Consider the following 26,816-nt stretch of genomic DNA (forward strand, 5'->3'; position numbering starts at 1 on the left):
TATGTTTCTTCTGTTTGGTTTTGTAGTCTCATAGCAGTAAGGTGAAAACCTACACCATGTGTAGGACATTTCAATATGGGAAACAACAGGGATTCAGATAGAATATGGGTAACATTATACACTAGTCATTTTTTTTATCCTACTAGAATGAACACACACACACACACATCTCCTCGTATTATAGCCTCTGTACCTTCACTTAAAGTCGGTCTTTAACCTAAACCACTTGGAGTACAGAGGCTGGACGATTGTAGAACCATGAGTCACAGGATTAGGCCGAAACACAATGAAGGAATTGAATACAAAAAAAAATTGGCATTTAACTGTCAGTTATTAATGAGAGAATTTTCCATTGACCCATTCAAAATATTACTGTTCTATTAACAGTATAATTAAAACTTACTAATCTTTGTAATTGTATAATTCTTTGATTATTTTGTTTAATGTTAAGAATAATATGGCAAATTATGAAACTTCAACAGCATGTTAGTAAGCCAGTTAAGTGTTTTAATGGTTACTTTAAAAGTTGCAGTACATTACTTAAAATGTCCAGTTGTTGATTCCACTGATTACTGCCCTATACCTATGAACACTGAAGTTCAACTTGAATACAAATACATAGTCTTTGACAAAAAAAAATTGAACAGGTCAGAGAGCAAAATATAAAACCATTAAAAATTCTTTATTGCAACATTAAATGTAACTGTACCAAGATACTGTGAATGCTTGCTAAAGAACTGTTTTGTTTTGCAGAGTCATCGTGTTAGTCCTTTCATCTTTCTATATGGGCATAAAAATCTGTGCGTTGGAGCAGCGCCTAGCATCACTGGGAGCACTGCCAGAATATCAGGCACACCACAAAGGGTGAGTATGTGTGTTCAGTTTGCTTATCGATGGTCTAGAAATTGGCACAGGGAAACATGCTAAATAGTTGAGTAACATGCAAACAGTCTTTGTGTGGGTTCTAGTGCTCTTCGAATTGCTGCCAAAGACAGGATTCCATTGTCCATTGCTAATGACCCCTGAGGTGAGGAGGCAATTGGGAGTCAATCACATTGAGTCTGGAGTCATAAAGGTGGCAGGTTACTTTTCCAGAATGACATCAGAATCAGTTGGGTTTTAATAACTTTCAGAGAAATAGATAACATGGAGACAAGCCTTTTTTTTGGCCCAGCCGATCTGTGCTGACTTTCAGGCAGCTGCTTACATCAAACCTACACTAATCCTACACCACAGTTTCCTTTACTGTCCGCCTCAGCGCCACTCCTCCATGTTCACATCAAAGTCTATCAGTCCCAAGAACATCGGCAACAATGTTCAATGGCCCATTAACTCAACCAACATGTGTCCCTGGGATTTGGGAGGAAAATTAAGCACCCAGCGGAGGCACACACGGTCACAGGAATAACATGTATACACCACGTAGACACAGCTGTTGTCAAGTTTGTATCTAGGTCACTAGAACTATGGAGCCTCAGCACCTCAGAAATGAAACCACTTGAATTTCAACCTTATTTCATTACTTGGAATTTAAACTTGCATGTCTGCAACAATGATCCAGAATTCTAAAACTTAATCGCTATGGTACTGATTATTAATTCCAATTATGTTGCAGCCCAGAAGGATACAACAGCATTAAGCACTACTACAAGGTCCTTACTCACTGTACATGCTCAGCATACGAAGCGAAGACCAGTCACCAAATGTGTTGTGAAGCCAGGAGCTGCACAGACACCACTAAGAGCAATCAGGTGCTAGAGATTAGTGGGCGTACAGTGTGTTCCTGAAGGAGAGGAAGCTACCAAAGTGGGTTCCTTAATGGCCCGAGCTCGAGAGGTGCTGGGGGAGTGTCACTTTTAACAGGTGGTTGGTCTGAGAATGCCCAATGTTAAACACACTTCTGCAGTGCACCCCAAATTTTTAAAAGTTGTCTGATGCAGAAATTTGTATTATTGTGGGAACATGTTTCACCACTTTTAGTGCTATTAATCAAATTAAGTTTAATTATCATTCCAAGCATATATACGTACAGCTGAAAGAGACAGCGTTCCTCTGGGGGCCAAGATGCAAAATATTCAAAATAGCCAGCAAAGAAGCATATTCACTTGGGGGGAGGGGGAGAAAAACTATATATATATCCCAAGACCCTGGGCGACAATGTCTGTCAATCAGTGGTACAGCATCCCAGCAGTGTGCAGACGTATGCAATCCAGTATGTCATTCCACTGCTCAAACACTTGAGGGCAGCACCAATGGGGAAAGGCCAGCCCACAGCCAAGCATGGACGCCACGCTGTAAGACTTCCATGTCTTCTCACCTGGTCTGCAGCAGCAGGCAAATCAGAGGCTTGAAGTCTAATTCTCACTACATCCAAGGCTACACGGCTGCTATGTCATCTGCCCCTCCACCAGACAAGGGCAACAGACCTGCAGCAACTTATATTATCGCTGTCCAACAGAGTTTTGCGAGCGCCACTGAAATGTCTGAGACGATCTCCCATGGTTGTACTGCACCAGCTTTGATGCTTGTAAGTAGCGGGCAGCAACACGGTCTGCAGCCAGGTAGGCTCCTCCGAACACAAACCGGCACCTCCTTTTTCCTGGCAGATTGCTTTCCCGATGTCCCGACTGGCTCCGTCAACACCTCGGCTGTTCCACTGCCAGCACTGGTCCAGCAACTCCGATCAACGAGCAGCTCGCTGATGGAGTAGCCCTGCGGTACTCAAAGTTCTTGAAGCAGAGTTGTCGTCGGATGGTTAAAAAAAAAACTAATTTTACAAAGGGAAAAAAAAAGCACCTTTGGTTGGCCCCTGAGAGGCCCTGTGTTTGCAAGTGCTGTCATCTTACTGGTAGTTCTTCAACTTATGAGGGGCACAGTTTAATGCAGGAATAGACAACATTGCATTTCACTCTCAGGGTCTTTGATTTTCATTGGGTTTTCTGCTGGAAACAAAAACAGCACTTAATAATATGAATTTTACAGCTACTTGCCATGAACTTCATAATAACTAATGGAAAAGTTGGTCAACTTTACTGTTGACCATGTTGCAAGTGATTATGTATGGTACCATGTTTTCAGAAGGGATGAATATGACCTATCCACAAAAGTTAAACTGAAGAAATTTTTTCAAATTCTTATTTGTTTCCTTGGTTTATTCTTAAATGCTTAGCGAGCAGTAAACATTACAACTGAGAAGAAGAAGAATATCTTTATTGTCGTTGTTGTGGAGCAATGAAACACAGTTTAGCAGCTCAACATTTTGCAGCATGACAAAGAATACATACATAAAATAAGCTCTAAAACCTCAGGAGTGCAGTCCAAAGTTAATAATATATGGATGGGGGTGGGGGGTAGGACTATTGCACGCCTGCCATCCCTGGAAGTGTGATGCATTTTGCTGCTGCTGTCTTAGGAGGGGGGCAGGAGAAGGGAAGGGGGTGTTGTACATTTCACTGCTTGTGGGTAGAAGCTGTTAAGGAGCTAGCTTACTGGAAATATTAGTACCTCAGACTTTTTCCAGTCAATGGTTGACTGTGTCATAAACACAAGAGATTCTGCAGATGCTGGAAATCCAGAGCAACACCCACACACCCACCCCTCAGCAGGTCAGACTGCATCAGTGGAACTGAAAAAGCAGTTGGTGTTTTGGGCTGAGACCTTTCAACAGGACTGGAAAGGAAGGGAGCAGTAACAAGAATAAAACGGAGGGAGGAGCGGAAGGGTTACAAGCTAGAAGGTGATGGGTGAAGACAGATGGGCGGATGAGGGGGAATAAAGTAAAAAGCTAGGAGCTTCCCAGGATGAGGTTTACTTTCTGGGGCATAGAGATGTCATCCTCCTTCAAAGAATGGGGTTTCCCTTCCTCCTCCATTGATGTTGCCCTCACCCATATTCCTCCATTTCCTGGGCGTCTACCGTCATGCCATCTTCCTGTCACCTTGACAAGAATAGAGAGTTCATCGTGTCCTCAGCTACCACCCTATGAGTCTCCACAGCCAGCGCATCATTCTCCACAACTTCCACCATCTTCAGTGGGACTCTACCACCAAAAAGGCGCTATACCTGCCCATTCACCTCCTGCCACACCTCCGCTCGGGGCCCCAAACAATCCTGATGAAGTAGCACTTCACCTGGGAATCTGCTGGATCCAGTACTCCCGATGTGGTCTCCTCTACATTGGTGAGACCTGACGTAGATTGGGGACTGCTTTGTCAAGTAACCTTCACTCTATCCACAAAAAGTAGGATTTCCCAGTGGCCAACCATTTTAATTCCACTTCCCATTCTCACATGTTGGTCCATGGCCACCTCTGCTGTTATGATGAGGCCACTTTTGTATTCTATCTGGGTAACCGCCAAGCTGATGGCATGAACATCGATTTCTCTAACTTCCAGTAATTTTCCCATCCCCCTTCCCTTTTCTATTCCCCACTCCTCTTACCTTTTCGCTTCTTATCTGCCTATCACCTCCCCCAGTGACCCCCTTCCCTTTCTCCAATAGTCCACTCTGATCTGTCTGATTCTTCACCTCCTAGCTTCTCACTTTTTCCACACTCCTCCACCTAGCTTTTTCACATATCAATCACCTAGCTTGTCCTCCTTCCCCTGCCCCTACCTTGTTCTGCTTTCTTTCGCTCTTCCTTTCCAGTCCTGATGAAAGGTCTTGGCCTGAAACGTCGACTGTTTATTCCCCTCCATGGATGCTGCCTGACCTGCTGAGTTCCTCCAGCATTTTGTTTGAGAGTGTCAAGCTACATTCTCTGACTCTAGAACCTGGATCATTATTGATTCTGAAAAACAGCACATCTGGTAGATCAGCCATACAACAATATGGGTTATAGAATGGATTATTCAGTCAGGTTAGCAGCTTGAGATTTGCAATATAGGGAAAGTCATTATTTCTTTTGCCTCTTCAACTCCCAAACCCAGTTAGGTTTAGCTCTATCTATAGAAAGATCTGTTTTGGCAATGTGCTGGTTAGTGGGCAATATTGGGCAAGAAATAAAGGGATATTATAATTGATACAATGCATTTTATTTCCTTGCTGTACCATTCAGTTATTGATTTTTTAAAATTTGTGTATAATAATGAATGACAGAAGATCTAATGTTTAACTTTGTATTCAGTTATGACTGTTGCATTAGTAATACGTAGAATTTATTGCATTCCCCTTTCTTTTCCATAGTCCCTTCATTCAGCACAACATGGGTTTACCATACCATGTCAATACTGATGTAATCTATGATGAATTAAATGAAAATCTTGCAAAGCTGGAAAAGGTGAGCAAAAAATTATTCAAATGCCATTATATTATTGTGTCAAAGCTTTTTCTTGAGTGAAAAAATGTTATAGATGAGTTCAGTGTATGAAGTAAAGTTTCAAGTGTAGAATGGGTCAAGATAATGCGGAGTTTTCTAAATGAGGAGGAGGGTTCAAAATGCAACTGAGTCCACGGCATCATTTTGGAAAGTAGCACGTATCATTTGACACCCATTGCAAAGACATGTGAAAATAGTGTACTTGTGTTCATGTGAAGAGATTAAATTTAAATGTTTATTTTAAAATCTGAATTCCATTTCTTTTGATTATATTGGTGGAAAATTTTGCAAAAAAAAGTAAATGTGTGGCTATATTTCCCATCTTGACTCTCTCCCTGTACTTTCAGATACAGAAGAATCTGCAAAAGCTCCTTGAAGGAACTGAATGAACTTCTGTGCTTACAGCCATCGGTACATTTTGTGCCCAGCCAGGCCATAAATCTCTGGAATGTAACGTGAACTGTGCAGGACAGAGTGATGATTGTTCAGCTACGGTCCTGTATTTAATGGAATTTAGCATTGCCTTTCGAAGGAAATATGCAAGTTATTTTCCCTTGCATGTGCAAAGAAAAAAATTCCATTGACCAGCAAGTCCTTCATTTAGAAATTAAACTTTTGCAAAGCAATACTCAAAGTTGAAGGCCTTTATGTACTTCCACTGTAATGTATTTTACAAATGCCAACTAGCTAAAAGTAGTTGAGCCTTTGGCTATGACCCTCCATTGGGGTTATTATGAATAAAGTACAATATATGCAATATCCCTTTGTCTAATGATACAAAATGAACTTTGGACAAGTTAGAAACTGCTTTTGTAGCGCAGCTTTTTCCAAGAACACAAAATATTTTTTTATCTTTGGTGTCTGAGCATTGAATGGATGATCACATTAGCAATGTGGAGGGAAGAGAATCACACAGACAGGCATGGGAAGACAAAATCCTCCCTGTCTGATTTCCACCTTGACACTATGCAGATAATGCTTGGGATCTAAGGATTAAAATCCACCCCAGTGCTTCAGATTAGTAGGTGCCTTGCAGAGTGGTATTAAAAGCACTATAGACATTACTGAGTAAATGTACAACTATTGCAATCTGCTATTTATACATTGTAACTGAGATCTTACAATCTTAGATTGGATTTCACTTGTTTACAAATAAAGTTTTAGCATATAAAAATTTGTACTATTCTTTCAAGAGGTAGGTAGGCAGAAAAATGGGTCATTATAGTACTCTGTACATAGAAATGACATTCATCAAGTTTATACATTAATCATTTGAAAACCAATGTTGAATACAAGTTTGAGGAGTGAGCTGGATTGATGTGTCATGAGCAGAGGTAAATATCTTAAGGAAAAGCTGATTTAAATTTGTATTTAATTAATATAGGGTTGTCATGTAATAAGATTATGTCCAAATCTTTTGTTTTAATGATGAGTTAATTTTGAGTTAATATTGGGATCTGGGCAATGCCACTATTATAAACCAAGGCAAATTTCAGTAATATTAATGTAGAAGGACATTTACTTCTGAGTAACAACCATGGATTCCCAAACACAATTTTTTTGGGCCTATGTAAACAGTTTTTTTCCTTCACTTGCTTTAAGTTTATCCAGACCAGTTTAACCTGAGAAATTTGGTCCCATTTTTGTTCTTTTCATGGAAACACAGTCCAAGGATAAAGCAGGAAACATTTTTCGTATTGGAAAAACCTTTAATTCTGGACATGAAGGTCTCTAGGTTTTCAAAAAGAGCACGTAACCAAAACTTTAAAATTTTTCAAATTGGATTCCATTATTTAATTGGTTAATATGAAGAATTGAACCAATTTATTCCTGAATTTGTTAAATCCTTCAAGTTCTTCTCCCAAGAATAGTTTCCTAGTCAGCATAACAAATTTTCCCAACCTCACAAATCATAATCCATATATAACCTGCATTCTTCAGCCTATTTTCTTTTAATACTTGAAGGCAATTAGTGATTTAGGCCTTTAGTTTAAATGGCTAGATATGGCACACGTATTTATTTATGCTGTGACGTTCTATGATTCCCCACAGATCTGTTCTCTAATCTGCACCAACCTGCAAGTAATGGAAACTGGAGCCCTCCCTGAAGCACTGTCCCTGTTGACAGATTTCACATTTTTTTTAAATCAATATTCAAGCAATATCTTAAAAGTTTAAACAAGTTTTTAAATATACTATAAAGTGAATGTTTAATTTATTACTAATGAAACTCCCTAACCCTACTTAAATAAATATGGTCAACGTTTGTCAGCCGTAGATGACATAAAACCAGGGGCTAAGTTTGTGGTGCATCCAGCCCAGTATGATGTGGAACTGCTTTAGAACTCAGAGATTCCAGAAGCAGAGTGCAAGGTCATGTATCATCTGGTCTTGGCATCTTGTCTGCTCTGTGTCAGAAAGCTACAAACAGAGTTGCTGCCCACACAGGAGCACAGCCTAGCACAATGTGTTCAAATCATGCAATTTGTATCACGTATCATCTACATAAAGGAGGTCTAATTCCAATATAGCGTCCTCTGTTATAAGGAAAAGCTACAAATTGTTTGAAGGATTTTGATTTCAAAACTTTAACTGGAGTCTTAAAATTAACTTGACTAATTCTCAATTAGGTTTATTATCACTGACATATGACATGAAAATTGTTTTTTTGCAGCAGCAGTACAGTGCAAGGACTAGGATCTATAAAATACAGAAGTAAATATAGTGCCAAAAAAAATGACGTGTTAATAGACTGTTCGAAAATCTGATGGTGGAGGGGAAGAAGCTGTTACTAAACCATTGAGTGTGTGTCTTTAAATTTCTGTACCTTCTCCCTGATGGTTGTAATGAGAAGAGGACATGTCCCAGATTTTGAAGGTCCTTCAAGATGGCTGGCACCTTCTTATGGCTCTGGTTCTTGATGTGTTCAATGGTGGAGAGGGTTCTGCTCGAGACAGATTTGAATCTACCACCTCCTTAATATCCTGTGCACTTCAGCCTCCTTACAAGTCTGTGATGCAACTAGTCACTGTTCTCCTTTCTCTATCTATAGAAATTTGCAAGAGATTTTGTTGTCATACCCAATTTCCTCAAACTCCTAATGAAGTAGAACTGATGACTTGTATTTCTCATGATTGCATCAATGTGTTGAGCCCAGGAACTTGAAGCTGCTCGCCCTTTCCATTGCTGACGCCTCAATGAAGACTGCGTACACTCTCTTGACTTCCCCTTCTGGAAATGCACAGCTGCTTGATCTCGCTGATGTGTGCAAGGTTATTGTGGCACCACTTGATTAGCTTTATTTGTCACACATATATCGAAGCATACTGTGAGATGCATTATTTGCATCAAATCAAAGCAGTGAGAATTGTGTTGGGCGGCCTGCAAGTGTCCACAAAGCCTTAGCAGAATTAGGCCATTCAGCCCATTAAGTCTGCTTCACCATTCCGTTATGGTTGAAGTGTCGCCATCCTTCCAGTGCCAACAGTGCATATCCACAACTTGTTAATTTAACCTGCGAGTCTTTGGAATGTGGGAGGAAACCGGAGCATGTGGCGGAATCCCACTTGATCACAGGGAGAAACTATAAATTTCCTCCAGTGGGAACTGAACCCTGATCTTGCACCATTGCTGCTAAGTATTACACTAACCACTACAATACCATGCCACCCCAACCAGTCAATCTATCTTATTCTTGTATGCCATATTCTTTGTCACCATTTGACATTTCACCAACAAATAATGTCATCTGTTAACTTTCAGCATTTTAACTGTACTTTGCCTCACAGTCATGAATGTAGAGAGAGTACAGCAGAGGGCTACGTACACATCCTTGAGGTGTGCCTGTGCTGACTGTCAGCCTGAAGGAGATGTTATTACCTACCTGTACTGACTGGTCTTCCAATAAGGAAGTCAAGGATCCAGTTACAGAGAGAGGTACAGAGGCTGAGGTTGTGAAGCTTCACTATTAGCACTGATGTATGTATTGCTGTTGCCCAGGTGCTCTAAAGTAGAGTGAAAAGCCAGTGAGATTGCGTCTGCTGTTGACCTGTTGTGGTGGTAGGCAAATTGCAGTGGGTCCAGGGCCTTGGTCAAGCAGGAGTTAATTCTAATCAACCGCTCAAAGCACTTCATTATGGTAGATTTTAGTGCTATTGGGCAATTGTCATTGAGGCACCCTGCACTTCCCAGGCATTGGGATGATTGCTGCCCTTTTGAATCGGGTGGGAAGCTCAGAGTGCAGCAGTGAGAGAAGTTGAAGATGTTCCTAAATACTCCAGTCAGTTGGTCAGCACAGATTTTCAGTTCTCTGCCAGTTACATTGTCGGGGCCTAATGTCTTGAGGGTTCACCTTGGAAGATGTTCAGACGTTGGACTCCCAAGACTGAGATCATAGGGTCACCTGATGCTGTGGGGATCATAGGGTCACCTGATGCGTAGTGTCATTCTCCCTTTCCAAGTGTGCATGAAAGGCATTGAGCTCATCAAAAAGTGATCTATCACTGCCATTTATGCCTTCTCGGAATAATAGCATGTAAACCCTGCGACAGCCGAAATGCAACTGATTCTGTCTCTAGCTTCAGTCAGAGTTGTCCTTTTGCTCTTACGATGCTATCCAAAAGTTCTACCACAACTTATAGCATTCTGGATTAATAGTCTTGAATGGCACAAATCTAGCTCTCAGCAGACTGCAAATCTCCTGGTTCATCCTAGGCTTCTGGTTTGGGAAGACACAGTATGATTTTGATGAAGGATCTTAGAGCTGAAATGTTATTTTTTTTTCTTTCTACAAATGATGCCTGACCTACTGTTTCTAGAATCCCCTGTTTTTATTTCAGTTTTCCAGTATCTGCAGTTTTCTGATTTTCTTTTTTAAGAAATCTCAGCTTCTGTTTATCTCCTGACAATAGTAATTTTGACAGCATATCATTAATGAGCAGTTAATATTAGTTTTTGACTCATCCTGCCAGATAGCGATACATTTCACTATTAGGATTACATGTGTTCAGAAACAGGTGTTTAATTGAAGAATACCTGATTAGGATTTCATTTTCATTAATTACTCTTAACAGATATCCTACAAAGAGAAAATGGGAAAACAGCCATCTGTTGGCACGTATCACTTTGTGAGATGCACTTGGCTGTACTAGCAGTGTGTGTTCATAAACACCTGTTATACCATCTGTTTGAAATAACTCTAGGCATACATGTTAACAGTCAAGAAGCGTTTTGCTTATCAAGTTCAGTGTAAATTAAAATCATTTCTCCCTTTGCTTTAAATTGTTGAATACTACATCAGAACTCAAGCAATCAAATATACAACAAACAAATGGGATTTTCACATTGTATTGATTAACAATCAGGTTGGACTGTTGTGATTAATAATTCATTAATTAGACCTGTGTATTAGTGCCTCAAAGTGGTTCCAAAAGGATGCCATGCCCATTGTGATTTTCTCTTCTAATAGGAAGATACAAAAAAATCTTTGTTGGGATCCAAACTGAAGTTGGTTATGCTCCATTCACTGGAATTTACACATAGGTTTAAGGACACTGACAAAATATCAAATTTTAGCATTTTTTTAAGTAATAGATCTTGAATGTAAGGAATCTTTCACATAGCAGTACAAATGTGCATGCATTAGTTCCTGCAGGTTTGCTTTTCTATCCATTATTATTTGGCTCCTATTACAGTTTATTTTAAGTATCATATTCCATAGAGAATTTCTGGCTCCTTAGTGACTACAATCACTAATGTTTCATTTTTATGCTAAGCTTTAATGATTGTGACATTTGAGGTTTTCTTGCAGCCTCTGTAGTTTCATGAAACTCAATACAGATTGAAGATGCTCAGGAAAATAGAAAAGATGTCAGGGTGATTGCTTTGATCTTTGTAACTAAAGTTTGCATGCTTTTATCAGAACATATCCTATAAAGGATGTATAGGCAGGTACAGTGTTTTGTAATTTTTCAAACAAAAAGACTAAACTGGGCTTCCACAGTAAGTGTTCTTTATTTCAGCCGTGATTTAGTATGCATTGTATTACAAAATATTTTGAAGAATTTTATTCTCTGTATTTTTCTATTTGATGGTCAAAGCCTTGCATACATATTGATTTCCACTTCTAAATGGTATCTTTTTTTTTTGCATTTCTGTATTCGGTGTTAAATAAATACTTTAATTTTCAATGAATCTATTTTTTAGTATCTCTCTTGGACATTGACAAAGTGCACATATTAGAACCTAATTGATGATAGTCGCTTGCTATTGTAACTAAAAACATGTTTCACACTAATTTGGAGTTCACTTCTACTTGCATATATCAGAATATTACAAACAAATTTTGTACAACCATTTAATTCATCGAGATTAATATCCAACAGAACAATCGTATCTGTCTTTTTACAAACACAAGGGGTTCTGCAGATGCTGCAATCCTCCACCCCTTTATCCCCCACCCACCCATCTTTCCCCTCACCTGGTTTAACCTATCACCCAGCCAGCGTGTATTCCTTCCCTCCTCCCTCCCCCCACCCCCAGTGTTCATATTCTGGCTTGTTCCCCCTTCCTTCCGAGTCCTTTCAATTAAAACATTGACTGATTATTCTCCTCAATAGATGCTGCCTGACCTGCTGAGTTCCTCCAGCATTTTGTCTGTCGTTTGTCTCTTTGCCCAGTATCACAGTGGTAGATTGTTTTTAAAGAAAATGAGAGCATTGCTTTATCATATACAAGGTATTACAGATAGTTTTATAGGTCATTACGTGAATGAGTTGGAGCAAGAAACGGAAGAGCCAGGGTGGGTAAAAACAACTTTCAAGATGTGAGTCTTGTGATTTTTTTTGAGGAACTGGCAATGGAGAGTCAAAATGGCAATACAATGATAATAGATTTAAGCCATTCTTTTTTCTGGTCTGAAACCCAACCACTGCTCAAATCCCTCATATATAAACAAGAACTGAGAAAAAGCTCTGTTTTAAAATGCCATTGAGCCATACTCCTAAAGTTGCTTCTCCTGCCTGGGTATTTAAAAAGTACTTTTTGATTTGAAATGAATGTCAAGGTATTTCTGGGAGCTATAAAACTTACTAAAATGATAAACTAATTGGAAAAGCTACCTTACTTTGACTGTAAGGCCATTTTAAGAGTTGAGACACCTGACATACTGAAAATTACTTCAGTAATTTCACCTAGCCCATTGAGTTCTTTCTAAAGGGGACATGACCAATCAAGTTCGTTCTAAGCTTTTCTTTTAAGATAAACGTGATCCTGATAGAACTCCTCCTAAACTTGCTTTAACTGGCAGCAACAGAGACCACTGTAGGTTAATACAAATGCTGCAATATCCACTAGATTTACAATGTTCACAATCCAAGTGTATATTAGACAAACATACAATATACTTTTAAGCATGAATTAAGAGAGAATTATTCCACTGACAAGTAAACCATATTTAAAAGTTTGTTTTTGCGTTAATCAAGCTGGCTGCTGGGAGAAAATAATTTTAAAATTATAAAGGAATGCTTTTTGATTTTATTGCAGCCCAAGTGTAATTAGATTCAGCCAGTTTCTTCATGCCAGCATTGCAAATCACATTTTACAATCTTGCTAGTGTAAAATCATGACTCATCAATGCAAATGAGCAGTGCTTTCCTTTCCACTCCAATGTTTTTTTTCTCCTCCCAAGCTATCACTCAGAATTAGTGGGGTAAAAATATTTACGTTAAATTAAATATAAAATATGACATTAAGTATATAACAAACACAATTAAATCACATTTTCCTTCAAAGAAAATACAGCTGTTAAACAAAACATTTAAGGGCATTCAGCTAATGTATAAATACGACAAAGCTAATTGGAACAGAGAACAGTACAGACCTTCTGACTATGATGTTGTGTCGACCCTTTAACCTACTCCAAGTTCAATCAATTGGACCTACTTATCTCTTTCCTGCAACTCATATTTGAATCCCAAGGAATTCCATTGTCAATCAAACTCTTTCTTCACTGGGCAAGGTCAAACTTCCAAGAGCATAAATGAAACCTGCATTACAGTCCTAGGGTTTATGTCTGGACTGTTTATGAAGAAAACATCAAAATACTGAAATTACAGCAGCTTTACCGAAAACAAAATTGCAAAGGTGAAGAACAGGTAAGTTATAGCCAATGCTACTGAAAATCCATTATCTGTTTATTGCTCTTGTTAATAAGGAAGCTGCCTTACATTGGTTGAGCATAAATTACAATGTAATGACGTATTTGATCATGTATACCGTAGACAGTCCAAGAAGAACTTCTCTGAATAAATGCCAGTGTCATCCATTCTTTCCTTTGCCTCTATCCTAGCAGATATACGTTTTGTTCTCTCCACTCTTCCCTGCAAATTATACCCGTGCTAGGTTTTTAATTTTTCCTAGTTCTGGTCCGGAGTTAACCCAAAACGTTAACACTTCATCCATCTTCGCAGATGCTGCCTCAGATGAGTATTCCCAATAGCTTTTCTCTTTTTATAGCTATAGCTTATCAGCTCTCCATATTTACCACGGTACACCCTAGTGAGTATAGGAGTTGGGATGTAATGGTAAAATTGTACAAGGCATTGGTGAGGCCAAATTTGGAGTATTGTGTGCAGTTCTGGTCACCAAATTATAGGAAAGATGTCAACAAGATAGAGGGAGTACAGAGGAGACTTACTAGAATGTTACCTGGGTTTCAGCACCTAAGTTACAGAGAAAGGTTGAACAAGTTATGTCTTTATTCTTTGGAGCATAGAAGGTTGGGGGGGACTTGATAGAGGTATTTAAAATTATGAGGGGAATAGATAGAGTTGACGTGGATAGGCTTTTTCCATTGAGAGTAGGGGAGATTCAAACAAGAGGACATCAGTTTAGAGTTAAGGGGCAAAAGTTTAGGGATAACACGAAGGGGAACTTCTTTACTCAGAGAGTGGTAGCTGTGTGGAATGAGCTTCCAGTAGAAGTGGTTGAGGCAGGTTCGATTTTGTCATTTTAAAAAAATTGGATGGGTATATGGACAGGAAAGGAATGGAGGGTTATGGGCTGAGTGCAGGTAGATGGGACTAGGTGAGAGTAAGCGTTCAGCACGGACTAGAAGGGCCAAGATGGCCTGTTTCCATGTTGTAATTGTTATATGGTTATATAGTGAGCTCTTGGGCTTGAATACTGCAACATACACTTATTATAGGGACAGACAAAAGAAAATCAGATGCTACCCAAGGCAACAAAATCATATATTCAGAAATTGTACACTTAAAGGGTCTGGTGATTCACAGCAATCTCAAAGTGCAGACAGACAGTGATGGTAGTTTTATTAAACTGAAGCACACAAACATTTAAGACTAATGTTTAGATCAATGAGTGACCTTGCACTTGTTAAAGCAAAAGAGTACAAGATTGGAGCTCAGAACTTCCACCTAAAGCACAAATGCCCTTCAGCTTCTTTAAAAACACCTCCACTTCTTTGCAAAAGTAGGTGTATTTTGTTAAGGCCCTTATGCCTGTTCCTCTAGTCAACAAGTTTATAGCTGATCTTCTATTTCAGTTATTTTCCTGCCTACCCCCCACAGCTTTTGATTCTAATATATAGATTAGATTAGGTTAGATTGTGAGAACACTCAGTCCTCGTTTATTGTCATTTAGAAATGCATGCATGCATTTAGAAATGATACAATATTCCTCCAGAGTGATAGCAGAGAAAAACAGGTCAAACCAAAGACTAATGCTGGCAGAACCACATAATTATAACATATAGTTACAGCAGTGCAAAACAATACCATAATTTGATAAAGAACAGACCATGGGCACGGTAAAAAAAGTCTCAAAGTCCCAAGTCGATCGACTCCTGAGTCCCCGAAAGCAGGCGGCAAAAGGGAGAAACTCCCTGCCATAAACCTCCAGGCACTGACAACTGCCGATGCATTGGAAGCACCCGACCACAGCCGACACTGATTCCGTCCGTACGAAAACTTCGAGCCTCCAACCAGCCGCTCCGATACAGCCTCCCGAGCACCATCCTCTGCCGAGCGCCTTCAACCTCGTCCCAGCCACCGAAACAAGCAAAGCCAAGGATTCGGGGCCTTCTCCTCCGTAGATTCCGGACCACACAGTAACAGCGGCAGCGAAGCAGGCATTTCAGCAGTTTCTCCAAATGTTCCTCCGTACTCTCACGTCTGTCTCCATCAAATCAGAATTGGACACGGTCCCCTACTTGATGAATAACAGACATCACCACCAAAGTGGCCGCACGCGCTGCATCGCGCTGCCATCTCCTCCTCCTCCTCCCAGCAATTATATAAAAATAACATAATGTATTAGGTTTTGAACGGTCAATAATTCCATTGCTGTCTGGGGCAGAGAATGCCCTCCTTCACTTTATCCTATGGTCACTCTCTTCTCCTATCAGATTCCTTCCTCTCCAGTTCTTTACCTGTCCTACCCACATGGCTTCACCTCCCACCTTTCAGCTATCCTCCTTCCCTCCCCCCAACTTTTTATTCTGGCATTTTCCCCTTCCTTTTTAGGCCTGAAAAAGCATCGCAGCTCGAAAAGTTGACTGTTTTTTCATTTCCATAGATGCCACCTGACCTGCTGAGTTACCCCAGCATTTTGTGTGTGTCGCTTTAGATTTCCAGCATCTGCCGATTTTTTTCATGTTAAAGATTCTCTTGTGTAACGTATGGATCTATTTCTTTTAGAGCAGTGATGCCCCCCCCGTTAGCACTACATATTGGTCTGCTGTCTGCGCATGCGCTGTTGTCTGTGCATCACATCTTGTTCATTCTCCCTTTCATTGCAATGTGAGTTCACCTGTTAAAGCCATCTCCCACGTGCGTGCTTTTATTTAATTGATATGTAGTTGCTCACAGACACAACAAATTGGCGATGAGTATGAACCTAAATGTCAGAGAATATCACCAACTGCACCAACAGTTAAGGGACAAAACAGTGGGAGTTAAACAGCATGAGAAAGCTGTCACAGATGCCAACAAAGACATGAGTACAGTGCATAACATGTTGAATTTAAAGTGAAAATAACGTGGCAACGGCTTCAGTCAGGAAAGCTGACAAACTTGATAGAGCTAATGAAGGCTGGGAATCATATATCGAGAGGGTTGAACTGTATTGTAACACGGACAATGAGGAGGAGAAAAAGAAAGCCCTTACACTTTTAATGGGCCCAAGAACATGCAGTCTCTTCCACAAATTAGCAACCCCTGGGAAGTCAGCAAGTAAGATATTCGATGAAATTGTTACAACTTTACAAAATCACTTGAGCCCTAAACTGTTGGTATTAGCTGAGAGATTTTACAACAGGAACCATTCAAAAGATGAAAGCCTTTCTGAATACATTGCAGAAATGTGCAAATGTTCCCAGTACTGTGACTTTAGAGAAGGACTTTCTAATGCATTAAGGGACAGGCTTGTATGTGGCATGCATAGTCAAGCGCTCAAACAAGGCGACTGGCAGAAAGAGACCTAACCTCAGAAAGGACACTGACCATTGCAATATCATTAGAGACTGTAGCAAAGGATGCAGCAGAACTGCAGAAAAGGAGATTAGAATGTGAAATGCACAAAATGTCCCTGAATGGTGCAAAAAGATATTTTCAATGTGGCAAATCCTCCCATGATGCAAATGACTGTTCAAAGAAAAAGTTTGCAGAAAGTGACACAGACAAGGTCACATAGAGAGAAAGTGCAAAGCTGACGAAAAACACAACCAAGTGAAAAGTCTCAAACACAAAACTAAGCAAATGAATAAAGTTACCAAATATGAAACAGAATCAGACAACATGGAGTCTGATAAAGGCGAATGGTCATGCCTAGAACTGCAACAGTATTACTGAAGCAGATCGCAATATAATATGGATCACAATAGATGTGTCTGGTGTAAAACTGAAAATGAAGCAGGGTACAGGGACAGCTTGGTCCATAATTCCAGAGACCGACTACAACAGACTGTTTTCTAAGATACCATGAAAGGCGGCTAAGACTTAAACAGGTGAAAAAGTGTCTCCCAAAGGCAAACTGAAAGTAAATGTGGCGTAGGGAGGCCAAACACAACAGTTAGAATTTTATCTATTGAAACGTGGAGGGCCAGCATTTTTCGGACATGAATAGTTGAGAAAAATCCAACTAGACCGGCACTCAGTCAAGGCTCTCAGGGTGGCATCAACAGACAACGGCAGCACTAGCCAGAGACTGGCACAACTGCTTAATGCTAATAATGCCAATGAGAAGGGTATCGGTAAACTCAAAAGCATGAAGGCGAGAATTGAATTGAATGAAGCAGCAACACCAGGATTCCATAAAGCACGTCCAGTGCCCTACACACTACGTCCTAAAGTAGATGCCGAACTGCAGAGCTTGGAGGTGTCTGAGATTCTCTCCGAGGTTGAGTGGAGCAATTGGGTCATGACCATTGTCCTAGTGATTAAGAAAGGGAAAGCCGGAGCCGTTTGCATATGTAGAGATTTCAAAGTGAGCATCAACCCGGTGCTGTGTACTGTGCAGTATCCCCTACCAGCAATAGAAGATATTTTTGCATCTTTGGCAGGCGGGAAGAGTTTTTCAAAAATTGGCTTGTCACAAGCCTATCTGCAAATGGAGATTGAGGAGCAAGCTGGAAGTTCCTCACAATCAACACTCACCAAGGGACCGTTCCAGTACAATCATCTCTTTTTTGGCGTCTCATCAGCTCCAGCAATTTGGCAAAGAGCATTGGATCAAGTGCTCCAAGATATCCCAGGAACACAATGTTTCCTGATGACAACAATGTGACTGGCAAAAATGATAAAGAGCACCTTCAGAACCTTGGTAAAGTGCGTATTGGGCTGAGTGAGTATGGTCTGTGTGCAAAAAGAGAAAAATGTGAGTTTTTCAAGAATGAAATCACATATTGTGGACATGTCATTGACAAGCATGGCTTACATAAGTCACAAGAGAAGAATGAAGCAGAGCTACAGGCACCCAAACTGGAAAACGTGTCAGAACTCAGGTCACACTTGGGCCTGTAAACTACTACCACAGATTCCTCCCAAACACTGCTACAGTGTGGCATCCATTGAATGCACTGTTACAGATGGGAGGAAATTGAGAATGATCAAAAAGATGTGAAAGAGCATTCAAGGAAACAAAGAGACTAATAACATCTGATGAAGTGCTCACCCCTTATGACCCGTCCCAGCCCATCAGACTGGCGAGTGATGTGTTCCCTTATGGCATTGGAGCCTTTTGAAAGATAAAAGATGAAAGATGGATCCGAACGCCTGAACGCACTATGAAAGATGGATCCAAATGCACAATTACCTTTGTTTCAAGATCACTGATGAGTGCAGAACACAACTATGCACAGATCGACAGAGATGCCCTTAGTCTAGTATGGGGAATAAAGAAGTTCCACCTCTACCTCTACAGACAAAAGTTTAAAAATGCAAACACCAGGAAATCTGCAGATGCTGGAATTCCAACTAAGCACATAGAAGTTGCTGGTGAACGCAGCAGGCCAGGCAGCATCTCTAGGAAGAGGTGCAGTCGACGTTTCGGGCCAAGACCCTTCATCAGGACTAACTGAAGGAAGAGCTAGTAAGAGATTTGAAAGTGGGAGGGGGAGGGGGAGATCTGAAATGATAGGAGAAGACAGGAGGGGGAGGGATGGAGCCAAGAGCTGGACAGTTGATTGGCAAAAGGGATATGAGAGGGTCATGGGACAGGAGGCCTAGGGAGAAAGGAAAGGGGGAGGGGGGGGCAAAAGCCCAGAGGCTGGGCAAGGGGTATAGTGAGAGGGACAGAGGGAGAAAAAGGAGAGAGAGAAAAGGAATGTGTGTATATAAATAAATAATGGATGGTGTACGAGGGGGAGGTGGGGCATTAGCAGAAGTCTGAGAAGTCAATGTTCATGCCATCAGGTTGGAGGCTACCCAGACGGAATATAAGGTGTTGTTCCTCCAACCTGAGTGTGACTTTATCTTTTCAGTAGAGGGGGCCATGGATAGGCATATCAGAATGGGAATGGGATGCGGAATTAAAATGTGTGGCCACTGGGAGATCCTGCTTTCTCTGGCGGACAGACCGTAGGTGTTCGGCAAAACTATCTCCCAGTCTGCGTCGGGTCTCGCCAATGTATAGAAGGCCACATCGGGAGCACCAGACGCAGTATATCACCCCAGCCGACTCACAAATGAAGTGTCGCCTCACCTGGAAGGACTGTCTGAGACCCTGAATGGTGGTGAGGGAGGAAGTGTAAGGGCATGTGTAGCACTTGTTCCGCTTACAAGGATAAGTGCCAGGAGGGAGATCAGTGGGGAGGGATGGGGGGGACGAATGGACAAGGAAGTCGCATAGGGAGCGATCCCTGAGGAAAGGGGGGGGGGGTAGGGAAAGATGTGCTAGTGGTGGGATCCCGTTGGAGGTGGCAGAAGTTATGGAGAATTATATGTTAGGCCCGGAGGCTGGTGGGGTGGTAGGTGAGGACAAGGGGAACCCTATTCCTAGTGGGGTGGCGGGAGGATGGAGTGAAAGCAGATGTGCGTGAAATGGGGGAGATGCGTTTGGGAGCAGAGTTGATGGTGGAGGAAGGGAAGCCCCTTTCTTTAAAAAAAAATGACATCTCTCTCATCCTGGAATGAAAAGCCTCATCCTGAGAGCAGATGCGGCAGAGACGGAGGAATTGCGAGAAGGGGATGGCATTTTTGCAAGAGACAGGGTGAGAAGAGGAATAGTCCAGATAGCTGTGAGAGTTAGTAGGCTTATAGTAGACATCAGTCGATAAGCTGTCTCCAGAGATAGAGACAGAAAGATCTAGAAAGGGGAGGAAGGTGTCGGAAATGGACAAGGTAAACTTGAGGGCAGGGCGAAAGTTGGAGGCAAAGTTAATGAAGTCAACGAGCTCAGCATGCGTGCAGGAAGCAGCGCCAATGCAGTTGTCCTGGAGACAAAAGTTTACGCTAATGGCAGATCACCAGCCTCTCGTGTCTATTTTCAATCCGAGGAAGAGAATACCAGTGATGTCTGTTACCCACTAACAACATTGGGCACTGTTCCTAGGAGCCCACACTAATGACATGGAATTCAATGGTACCAAGCAACATAGCAACATTGATGGCTTGTCACGTTTTCCACCTTGTGCAACTGAGGAAGTAAAGTCTTCATACTGTGACCAAACAGAAGTGTTCCACACAGCATTGCTGGAGCAGTTGCCAGTAACAAATTCAGAAATACAAAGAGAAACAAGAAATAACCAGACATTGTCAAAAGTCTATGACAACACCATGCAAGGATGGCCAGCTGGTGGTAACCCTGTGTTTCCAGAGATCTCAACGAGACGAGACCAACTGTTGGTATGTCAAAAAATGATGATGTGTGGATTTCGTGTTGTGTTTCCCTCTAAACTGCAGAGCAGAATGTTAGAAAGTCTGTATGAAGAATACCTGGCTACAGTCAAGATGAAGTGTCTCTTCTGGAGCTACATGTGGTGGCTGGGAAGAGATAAGCCGATTGAAGATGAGAGCAAAAGCTGTTTGGGATGCCAGGAAGTTCAAAATGCACCCCTACAGGCACCCCCACACCCATAGGAGTAGCCGTCATCACCATGGCAAAGAGTAAAGACTGACTTTGCTTAGCTACTCATGGACTCCATTTCCTGATTGCTGTGGATGCTCATTCGAAGTGGCTGGAGGTTATACCAATGAAGTCAATTATCTCAGCAAAGACTGTCTCCGCTCTGCAATCTATCTTCACCAGAAACGGTTTACCAGAACAAATTATGAGTGACAACGAACCACAATACATGTCAGAAGAATTCCGACTGTTCATGAAGAAAAATGGCATCAGACATTTCTAGTCAGCTCCTCACCACCCAGCAAAGAATGGGTTAGCTGAAAGGCTTATCCAGACCTTCAAGAAGTTCATTGAAGTGAGGGACAAGGAGGACATTTCTCTACAGAACGTGGATAAAGAAAGCCAACACGATTGATACCCACAAGGTCCTTTATATGTTTATCATGCTGCTTTGTAGGAAGAGGTCATCACTGAAGTAGGTCAGGCTACTGTGGATAAGATATTGGGCGGGGTGATTACACATTCACCATCATCTCTAGAAGAAAATGTTTCGATTGCAATTAACAAAGGAAGGAAGTTCCCAAACACTGGAAGGTATTCGTAAAGTTTCCTGAGCATCATGTCAAACTCCAGAAGAATTACTGCACCAGAGAACGGATGTAGTTTACAAAGTTTAAGACTGAGACCAATGTCAAAAATTAAAGGGGGATAAAAACAAAGATGTTATTACCCTTTTGATCTCTCCAAACAAAAAATTTACTCTGCTCAGTCCTGGTATCTCTTCAAGGTGTTCTGTTATTACATCCATCATTGTACACTCAGAGGTCACTTTGTTAGGTTAAGGAGGAACCCAATAAAGTGACCACTGAGTTTATGTTTATGGCCTAACCCCAACCCTAATGCAAGATAGAGTGAAAAGCCTTTGTGTTAATCCAGGCAAATGATGCCATACATCAAGGTAGTAAACAAGAAGCTGACTGCTGATTAGATTGTTGCAGCTACAGAGCAAGTGAAGAGCAGAGCAGGTAAATAAGGTAAAGTGCGAGCACCACAGTGAGGTAGATAGGAGATTAAGAGTTCTTGGATAAACATGGGCCTCCTACAGACTAGGACAGAGGATTTATAATGGGGAATAAAGAAATAGCAGAGGAATTACATAAACCCCCTGCCTGATATTAGTGAAAATGAGGAACTAGTTATTAGTCAAAGAAGTTGGTGAGGTTGAAAACTGATAAACCGCAAGGGCCCAATATTCCACATCTCAGAATTTTAAAAGAGGCAGTTTGGATATAATTGATGCTCCAGTTATCATCTATCTGAGCTCTGTAGACTCTGGCATTGCTCCCATGGATGTGATGACACTGTTTTTAAAAAGGAAAGAAAATAGGGAACTATTGATCTGCTAAGCCAAGGTCAGTGTTAGGGAAAATGCCGGTGCCTACACTCATTGGCCACTTTACTAGGTACACCTGTACACCTGCTCACTAAAGCAAATATCTAATCAGCCAATGATGTGGCAGCAACTCAAAGCATAAAAGCATACAGACATGGTGTGGAGGTTCAATTGTTGTTCAGACCAAATATCAGAATGGGGAAGAAGTGTGACCTAAGTGACTTTGACCGTGAAATGATTGTTGCTGCCAGATGGGTGATTTGAGTATCTCAGGAACTGCTGATCTCCTGGGATTTTCATGCACAATAGTCTCAAGAGTTTACAGGGAATGGTGCAAGAGCCAAAAGACATCCAGTGAGTGGCAGTTATGTGGGCGAGAATGCCTTGTTACTGAGTGAGGTCAGAGGAGAGCAGCCAGGCTGATTCAAGCTGACATAAGGCAACAGTAACTCAAATAATCACCTTTTGCAACAGTGATGTGCAGAAGAACATCTCTGAATTTGCAACATGTCAAACCTTGAAGTGGATGGGTTACAGCAGCAGAAGGCCATAAACATACAGTCAGTGACCACTTTATTGGGTACCTCCTGTACCTAACAAAATGATCTCTGAGTGTATAATGACGGATGTAATGACAGAACCCCTCGAAGAGGTAACAGGATTGAGCAGAATGTTTTTTTACATGGAAGCTACTATAAGGATAAGAATATTGATGCGATAGCGGTCAATATCGTCCTGTAGTAGTTTGGGTCTAAGTTGGGTTTTATTTGATAAAACCTTAAAGAATCAGCATGGCTCCAAATTGCCACAATTGCACTCTGCAAAGTCATGCAGATTTGCTTGGTGACAGTTGCAAGCTTGTGAAGTTCTATATAGGACACACTGGTTTGACTTTCTGACGTTTTCTCTCTGCAAATACCATCTGCATTTGCTTTGGGCATTTGTTCTCTCAGCAACATATATACATGAATGGAACTCATTTTTTGACTTTGCCCGATGTGGATACCAGAGTAAACCAGCACACATGATATCATGTTTGTTTACTAGATGTTCTGGGCAACATCAGTAACCTCATTTATAAAAGATACTCCATTGAATTAAAAATAGTTCATTGAAAATCTCTTCATACCTTCTTGTCTGGCTGTAGATCAATTCCCTACTAAATTTATTCAGCTGTAACACTGGGTTAGAATTTTACTAATGTCAATTGTGCTTTGCACAGCAGCATTTTTCCAGGAAAAAAATTGCTTTGACCAAATATTTAGGTAGTGGTTGGTGGTTAAATGGGTTAAGAGAAACAAGAAATAATTCTCAGGCAAAGAGATAAAATTACCATTGAATTATTCAATGTAGAGAATGTGACAGGAATATTAAAAGGTCTATTATCTCCATTCTTTACTTCAGCTGGGTTCTAATGTCTGTGACATTTTCAAATGCCATGGAGACTCCATACAGATCAATTAGAATACCACAAACAGTGAATATTGCTTTGAGAGTTAAGAAATCTCATCTGCAAATGTGAAATTAAAATACTGTAGTTTCTTTGTCTGCTTCACAGTACTACAACAAGACAATGAACTTTAATAGCCTCCTAAAACTGCAGCACTGAAACAACCATTCAACCCAACAGAACCATGATACAACGATACTTAACACAGAGCATCTCTCATTATCATTTAACACTACATATATATCTTTCTCCCTAGTTGTTCATTTTAAACACATCACCCACTGTGGTGAACTTACTTAACAGATTGTAAAAGCAATATCAAAAATATTAAATGTAGATTTAACACTAGGAGTGGGGAATAGCAGCTTGGTCAAAGACATTTGTCATAAGAGTATCTTAAAAGTGGAAAATATGCTTTAGTGAGGGAATTCTGCATTGCAGGAGTCATGGAGTCATAGAGAAGTGCAGCACAGAAACAGGCCCTTTGGCCCATCTAGTCCATACTAAAACTATTTAAACTGCCTACTCCCATCGACCTGCATATCTTCATATCCCTACTATCTATGTACCTATCCAAACTTTTCTTAAACGTTGAAATCAAGCTCGCATGTATTACTTGTGCTGGCAGCTCGTTCCACACTCTCATGACCCTCTGAGTGAAAAAGTTTCCCCTCATGTTTCCCTTAAACTTCTCACCCTTATGCCAAGACTTCTAGTGGAAACCTTAATGGAAAAAGCCTGCTTACATTTACCCTGTCTATACCCCTCATAATTTTATATACCTCTATCAAATCTCCTCTCAGTCTTCTACATTCTAAAGAATACAGTCCTAACCTATTCAATCTTTCCTTATAACTCAGGTCATCCAGACCCGGCAAAGTCCTTGTAAATTTTCTCTGCACTCTTTCAAACTTGCTTACATGTTTCTTGTAGGTGGGTAACCAAAACTGCTCACGATACTCTAAATTAGGACTTTGATGGCTGAATGGATTTGGTCTGTTGAAAGAATTGGATCCGAGCCTGCAGAACGGGTGTTTTAGACAGATGGAAGGGGTGAATGCAACAAAATCAAGTGAGCAGAGCACAGTAATATTGGATATGTTATGGGCAAATAATTGGGATAATTATGGATGATCAGGATGCCATTCTTTTTTGTGGGGGGAAGGGGTGAGGTTGATGTTTCTCCCTGAACAACTTTCATGTTCTTTCTTTGCTTCTTGGCTATTTGGAGAAGACGAATTTCAGAGTTGTATATGGATATATGCTTTGCTAATAAATAGACCTTTGAACCTTTGAGTATAAGTCAGAGTAAACGATTTAAATTTTGAGACTTGGTCTGGAATAGATTATGAGCACAAGAGTTTGGATAAAGGCTGCAGAGTTGTATTCCTTTATTGCTATTAGAACACAGAAAGCAAATGAATACACTGAGTCCACGCCAGCTCCAAGAAGAGCAATCCCATCATTTCTCTCCATCATTTCCCTCCATAGCCCTGAAATATCTCTCTCAAATGTCTAAACAATTTTCTTTTGAAGACCTTGATCTGGCAGTTGATCCCAATCATAACTACCCTGCATAAAATGTTTTCCCAAACACCCATCTGTATAGTTTATACTAGTTCTCTAATCCCTGAATTTCAAATCATTTGCAAATAGGAACTGCTTCCTATGTATTTTTGATTGCTCTATAGACCAAGAAAACCTTGTCTTATCCTAGCTGCATTATGCTTAGGAGTGAGCATCATGCTCTGCCCATTTATACACTGTATCTTCAAGGATCTAACTCTGGCTTGAGATTTCATAAAACTGCACATGTCTCCTGTAGTTCATCTATTTGCTTTTGATACAGTGGCATTCAACAGTTTCAGGAACACTAAGAATCTCTTGAATAACAGGCATTTCTTTAAAGTACATGCCACTTAAAATCAGCAGCTCTATTTATACCATTGTCAGCTATCGTCACTGCTTCATTGTGAGAGAGTCCTTTGAGAATTTTGCATAAGGTTCTGAGGTTTTTGTTTACCACACATGATGAGTTACCTTAGATTCCTCTGAGAAGCAACCCTTTACAGATGCTTGTGCATAATTCAGACCTTTGGTATGGTGCTAGATCACTGTCAAACTCTTGGATTGAGGATGGTTTTCTAATCATGGATTTTCTTCATGTCACCTTCTCAGCACCCACTATATCCTGTTCCAAATCTCCAGGCTTTTTCTGTTGATTTGCTGTTCTTGTATTTCAGTCCTAATCATCAGTATTACATTCTTTGGTCATTCTGACATCTTTACCCATTTCTATTCAGGCTTTTGAATCTTATGGTTACTCTAGTTGACATCTCGGTTACTGTGACTGTCCATCCTAACACCCTACCGCTGCTAAACAGCTTTTATTAGCAAATCCTTGGCCCCAGTGTAAACCCAGTGGGATTGATTTTGCTGGCTACAATTCTGACTGTTGGAACTGCAAGTCCATTTCTTTCAAATAATGCTCTTAATGTTTGACTCCAGTTTCTAATTCTGTGCTGGTGAACAGTGAACCCAACTGTTTGCACAATTTAAACACTGGCCTGGTTAGGGTGGAAAGGCAGGGGTGTCGGGACTGGAGGCGAGGGGCGGGCTGATTTCACCCTGAGGCTGTGACACTCTCCCGGCTGCTGTGCTTCGTGTCTGCGAGCTTCGCGGTGATTTACCCTGCTAATATGATGAACTGAGACCAAGGCTTTGGGCCTTTTCCAGGAATTCAATTTAAGGACTCAATCTGGTCCAGAATGCTGTTGCTCACTTCCATTGTTCACATGATTTGTGTTTTTGTTTTCTCTTTCTCTGTGGATTGGGTGCTGGTCTTTATTTTTTTTAACTGGGTTCTTCTGGGTTTCTTGCTTTGTGTCTGCCTGTAAGCAGTCAAACCTCAGGGTTGTATAATTTATATATTCTTTGATATTAAATGCACTTTGAATCTTTGAATCTTGAACATGTTGAGTCTTCCTAGAAAAGTTTTGCATTAAATTGTCTGATATACAATATACTGATAGGGTAACACATTGTGGAAGCACAGAGTTACAATTTCCCAGCATATT

General features: G+C 40.8%; 1 protein-coding gene across 3 annotated transcripts in view; it reads left to right on the top strand.

Moving 5' to 3' along the window:
• Nucleotides 1–6,491, top strand: part of gramd2b (GRAM domain-containing protein 2B) — a 54,066-nt gene extending 47,575 nt beyond the window's left edge. Inside the window, exons 12-14 of one of the 3 annotated variants that reach the window (XM_072281490.1) lie at nt 754–864; nt 5,185–5,278; nt 5,665–6,491. In XM_072281490.1, the coding sequence (XP_072137591.1) occupies nt 754–864; nt 5,185–5,278; nt 5,665–5,706 (247 nt within the window). In that variant the 3' untranslated portion in view covers nt 5,707–6,491. Of the gene's footprint in view, nt 1–753; nt 865–1,615; nt 3,404–5,184; nt 5,279–5,664 lie in introns of those variants that run through there. The other 2 variants (XM_072281489.1, XM_072281488.1) reach the window with 2 other exon arrangements.
• The last annotated feature ends 20,325 nt before the right edge of the window (nt 6,492–26,816 follow it).

Source organism: Mobula birostris, chromosome 17 (genome assembly GCF_030028105.1).
Source record: "Mobula birostris isolate sMobBir1 chromosome 17, sMobBir1.hap1, whole genome shotgun sequence".
In the NCBI taxonomy this organism is placed as follows: Eukaryota; Metazoa; Chordata; class Chondrichthyes; order Myliobatiformes; family Myliobatidae; genus Mobula; species Mobula birostris.